The sequence below is a fragment of the Euprymna scolopes genome, chromosome 25, assembly GCF_053919585.1.
Source record: "Euprymna scolopes isolate OS-2025 chromosome 25, ASM5391958v1, whole genome shotgun sequence".
NCBI classification, from domain to species: Eukaryota; Metazoa; Mollusca; class Cephalopoda; order Sepiida; family Sepiolidae; genus Euprymna; species Euprymna scolopes.
Window position 1 is genome coordinate 25,308,256 of NC_136506.1, and position 6,000 is coordinate 25,314,255.

At 32.2% G+C, this 6,000-nt stretch overlaps 1 protein-coding gene across 1 annotated transcript in view; it reads left to right on the plus strand.

Moving 5' to 3' along the window:
• Positions 1-1,135, plus strand: part of LOC145247297 (histone-lysine N-methyltransferase SETMAR-like) — a 121,308-nt gene extending 120,173 nt beyond the window's left edge. Inside the window, exon 2 of the mRNA XM_080108919.1 lies at positions 723-1,135. Coding sequence (XP_079965045.1) covers positions 723-1,029 — 307 coding nt within the window. The 3' untranslated portion in view covers positions 1,030-1,135. The remainder of the gene's footprint in view (positions 1-722) is intronic.
• Positions 1,136-6,000: the final 4,865 nt, after the last annotated feature.

The following is a 6,000-nucleotide window of genomic DNA, read 5'->3' on the forward strand; positions in this document are numbered from 1 at the left end:
TTCGAACGGAACCCTTTATTTAATCAACGAGGGTAACATGGTCTTGTTCCGTCAGTCATGAGTAGGTAGAAGTCCTTAGTAAATGGCAATATTATTTTTAATGTCGCCCTCACGGAGAATCGAAACTTCAACCTCCAGAAGAGTGTAACTTAGAACTAAATTTTACCAAGCACTTTATTCACTATGCCACGGATCCTTGCAAAGTATCCCCCGCGGATTAAATAAAGTTCCGTTCAAAAGTCTGTGCAGATCCATGAGTTTGACAGAAAGTAACCAGGGTTCGACAAAGCACACACTTGAAGAAGGTCGGACATTTCATCTAACGAAACGTTGTGAAAATAAACATGTTACGTAATTACAAAATTAACATTAATCTTTATATATAGTTATGCAGCCAGACAACGTCGCAGCTCACAAGAGCCAATAAAGCCAACAAACCGGAAGTCTGGCTCTAGTTTCGCCCTCATTTGGGCTCATCAGTTAGACGCATCCGTACTCAGGATTCGAAACCCGAGTCTCTTGTATGGAAGGCAAGCACTCTACCAACTGAACAAACGCGCCGCACACAAGAATGTCTCGACAACTATCACAAATCAACTAAACCGCAACGAAATTTTTTGTTCTAAAACCTGTTTTCATATTTGGCGAAATGTTATATATCATTAGAAAGTACGTATAATGGTCATCGTAATTTGCTCATATAATTTTTTCTCGTTTTTCAGAACCGTCAAATCGATTTCACATTTTGGACACTTCCTTCTTTTCGCTTTTAATCGAGGTCAAAAAGTGAGTGAAGTGACCAAGGATATTTGTGCCGTGTATGGACAATACTCTATAACTGAGAGAACTGTTCAAAATTGGTTTACCAGATTCAAACACGGTTATTTTAACCCCAATGACGCTCCTCGTTCCGGAAGACCAATCAATATAGACAAAAACCAACTCGGGGTTCTTTTGAAGGAAAACAGCCATCAGATATGTAGACAACTGGGTGAAAAGATGAAGTGCGTTTTGACGACAATTTCATAGCACCTTCAGGGATTCACACAAAAACTGAAGCTTGGATCATACACGAACTAAATTCTGCTGCTAAAATTCTTTGATTTTCTTAAAGAAAAACGGCAAGAACTTATGCAGAAACCTAATATATATATATATATATATATATATATATATATATATATATATATATATATATATATATATACGTTTTATTTTTATTACCGTATTTTTCTGTTAATCGGTAATAAAAATAAAACGCATATTTGCTCTACTACAGTATTGAGCACTTTCTTCAGGTTTTTATTAATTACCATTTCTACTATATATATATATATATATATGTGTGTGTGCGTGTGTGAGTGTGTGTGTATACACACTCACACGCACACACGCACGCACACATATATATACAAGCTTTTAACATTGTCATAGACTCTTGAAATTTCAGTATGTTATTGCTATATATCTTATGAGATGACTGATCAATTTTTATGATTCCAGGTTCAAATGAACAGCTACAGCAGAAATTGAAATACATCCTACTAAAGCCTGATTGCCACAGATGATGAATTTCTAAAACGCAATCTGGACGTGAGGACATGTTGAAGAACAATATGCAATAAAATTCTGTTTTAAACTTGGAAAGATGCCACAGCCACTTATAGAATGATTCAGAATGCTTTTGGGCCATCTTGCATGAATCGAGCATCAGTTTTGGAGTGGCATAAGAGATTCAAAGGAGGCAGGGAGTCTGTGAAGGGTAAGTGTGGGAGAAGCAAGGAAGTCAGAACACCAGAGTTAATTGGCCAATTAAATAATCTCATACATAAGGACCGTCGTGTGTCTAGATAGAGATAATAAGTGCACAGTTTGGTGTCAGTATAGAAACTGTACGTACATTTATTCGCGAGGAACTGAAGATGTAGAAAATTTGCAGGAAGGTTGTTCCATCAAGACAGTTCCTCATTTTCTCTATAGTTCAGACCTTGCTCCCTGTGACTTTTGGTTGTTCTCAAAACTGAAAGAAACCCTTACAGGCTGTCCTTATGAGGTAATTGAGGATATAAAAGAGAGTGTGTCACGTGGGTTATTGACACGCTCACACAAGAGGACTCCCATGGGGTTTCCGGGAGTTGTTGGGACAGTACAAGTGCATTTTAAGAAAAATAATAACAAACTCTATCAACCCTTACAAAAATGTCGCAGGTTGGAAGATAAAATAATTTAAGCAAAAAATATATTTTTCATTCTATATTCGTCAAATATCGTAAAAAATTGTAATGCCTACATTAATTCTTCAAATTTTAAAATATCGTATATTTCGGCGTATAAGACGACGATACACAATCGGAGCGACTTTTCATAAATTTATCATATATCGATTGGATAAGACGACTGCTAAATCCCAAAACAATGTTTTTTTTAACCTCGGCTAGAGATTGCAACATCCGGTATCTTATGAAATATTGGTTTTTAAAGATGATTTTTTTAACTTTAAGGGTTGTCTTATATGCCAAAATATACGGTAATTTAAATTTTAGGGTAGGTAAAAAAATTAAATTCAGATTCAATAAAAAAAATGTTTTCCAAATAAAAGTCAAATCAAACATTTTCGGGAAATTACTAAAAAAAAAATTTTTAATTGAATAAAACCCTGATTTATTTTTTTAATATTTTCGAAGAATAAGGTGCTTGAAAAATAGTTTGACTCATTCATATATTTTATATCCTAAAAATGTTTCGTATACAGAGACAAAAACATTTCATATCACGTTTCGTAAACTGAAAATCTCATATGCAGAGTCTTTCGTATCTAGATGTTCTATCTATTACCCTATCTATCTATCTATCTATCTATCTATCTTGTCCCCCTATTTCCTGTTTTCTGCTTTCATAACAATTTTGAATCCCTATAAACTTTCACTAACTGCTTAATAACTGTTTTTATGCAAATTTGATTAATTTCATCTTTGTAGTTTCTTTCAATGCATTAATCTGCAAACTTAATTGTATATTTTGCAAACCTCTTTCGTCTCATGAGAAGAATTGCATTTTTCGAAACTCCGCGGAATAAGGTCTTTCAAGTTTATTTATACTTCTTGTCCGATAATTAAAAAATTGGTATATCTTCTTTACAGGTTTATTATGTTTTTTTTTGTGTTTGAACATTTGAATAAATTTTCACAAAAAAAACGATTTTTCTATTACATAAGTAAGTTACGAGAAGCAGATGTTAGAACGCTCCTTGTTCTCCTTGAGTAAGGGATAAGAAACGAGGAAGGTAGACTTTAAACCTGCTTAATTTTTGTTGAAAAATTTGAAGAGTTTTGTTTTCCTTAAAAAGATTGGTTTCCCGTGAGTCACTTTATATATATATATATATATATATATATATATATATATATATATATATATATATATATATATATATATATATTGCCACGGGCTGGGAGAAGCTAAGACTGGGTGATCACCTCTGGTTAGAATCTTCGACTAGAATTGCGCTGCGCCCTATGTTGCTCATAATAGAGAATAAAAGTAAAAGAAAAATATCTAAAGTGCGTCGGGTGCAGATTTGCGCCCTAGAATGAAACGTTATCTAAGATTCGTGAATGACTCTCATTTAGCCTTGAACAACTCGAACGCAAAGCAATAATGACAAAACACGTGGGTAAAATATCATAAGGGCTTTATTAAACACATAATTGAAATTTAATGCAACACCTCAATGGGTCGGGGTGACGTCGAGTAGACGAGAAAATAAGCAATAAAAAATAATGAAATAAAACAATAAAAGAATGAATAAAAAAATAAATGCCATGAATGTCGTTCTAGAATAATAGTCCGGAGGGAAAATAACCGTGGATAAAATAAATATGTTGATGAACATATAAATGTGAACATCCTCTCCCCTGTTAAAAATTATCCGCCTGTCTAACTCTTAATTAGCCACCATGTGACCGTAACAAAATATAGATATATAATTCAAAACGTATTTTTATAATGCAATTTTAAGAAATAATATGCCTGAGGATGATGGAAGTATTCCGATCGATTGCGCTCACTTAACAAATATATGCATCCGACCTAAATAATTTTGAAAAAAAAAACACACAAAAAAAGAATTACATTACATTACATTTGTTTCAATGATAAAATGCTGCCAATATATATATATATTGACCATTTGGGAATTCTAGGCACTGCATTTGCTCTCCTCTTATTTCGCCATGGTTTCCAGTCATCCTGTACCTCCACTTGCGACTGGTATTTACAAAGTCCGACTCAGGAAGATGTGGTTTATATTGCGCAACTGTTGCTACAAAAATTCCACGCACATGCACTATTATAGTGGGTGTTCAGAGATTATCAAACCTGAAGGTAGCTACAATATATATATATATATATATATATATATATATATATATATAAGAGTGTAGCCATCAACAATTGTGAATTTTTCAGCCTTTTATCATTTTTTATTTTAAAATATTTTTATAACGCGTTTCAAGCTTTGTATAGCTCTCTTCAGATATATAAAGGTTTTTTAAGTGAAGGATTATTCTGGAGAACATTTTACATCTAATGATTCTGAGTGTGCTTTAATGATTGTATCATATATATATATATATATATATATATATATATATATATATATATATATATATATATATAACTACTTCATTTACTCACATAAACCTAATATACGAAAGTATAGATTTATGCGTAAACTTTAAGTATTTACTTCAAAAGTGCTCAATACGTAGGTAGAGCTAGTTAGTAATTTATAAAATATATATGGCGATTAAGCTACACTGAATATTCTGCGTTTCATCCACTATAGGATTCGTCAGGCTTATGCATAAGCCTGACGAATCCTATAGTGGATGAAACGCAGAATATTCAGTGTAGCTTGTATCGTTATAGTTTCCGAAAATGTAAATTCGCTGAAACTACTGTGTTTATCAAAACATGCGTAATAACAAGTCGAGCAATATTATAGTATATTTATTTATGAAAACATTACTCGCTACCTATGTATATACATGTTTCTGCTTTGATACTTTACAAACATTACAGGCTGTTATTACTTTTAATGAAGTTTATTTTATTGATAGTAGGTTTTGTAGTTTTTATTAACGGTTCTTCTCGTATTTGTAAAGTTATTAAAATAATTAACGCATGAAATAAATATACACGTTAATAAAAAATAAAAACAATTATATAAATTGTTCCAAACAAGTTAAATTATTCTATACCTTACAATGAATCCAGATGGATTGGAAAGTAGTCAGATTTACAGCAAATATGGCCATCACATCAGCCATTTCCTGCCAGAAGTAAAGACCGTTATTCGGAAGTTGGAAAGGATCTAAAACAGAATTAAAAGACAAAAAAACTCTATTTTATTTAATGAAAAAAAAAAATATATATATATATATATATATATATATATATATATATATATATATATATGCTAGCATGGATGCCCGGCGTTGCCCGGATGTTTGGAGGTGTATGCTGAGCAAAAAAAAGAGTAAATTTTTTTTAACTTTGACCCCTATTATGATCCCTTTACATTTATTGTTTTGGAATAAAATAAAGTTATTAAGTTAGATCCATTTCCAAGGAACCTATATCTAAAATTTCTTGTGTTTAGACCCAAAATTGGCGGAGGAGTTTGGTAGAGTTCTCAAAGGTCAACTTATTGAACTTTGACCCCTTAACAGCCAAATCTCTGGCCGAAAACCGATCACGAAGATTTTCCCCCATCTCAGTACCCTGTATATCAAATTTCGAGTCTGTAAACTAAAAATTGACAGAGTTATTGCGTAGAGAAATGTACACAGACAGGCACACACACAGACACACAGACACGTTCTCTTTTATATATATATATATATATATATATATATATATATATATATATATATATATATATATTATTGACTTGTCACTTTCGTTGCGTTTCACAATTTCTCAAGTCGAAAAATGTTT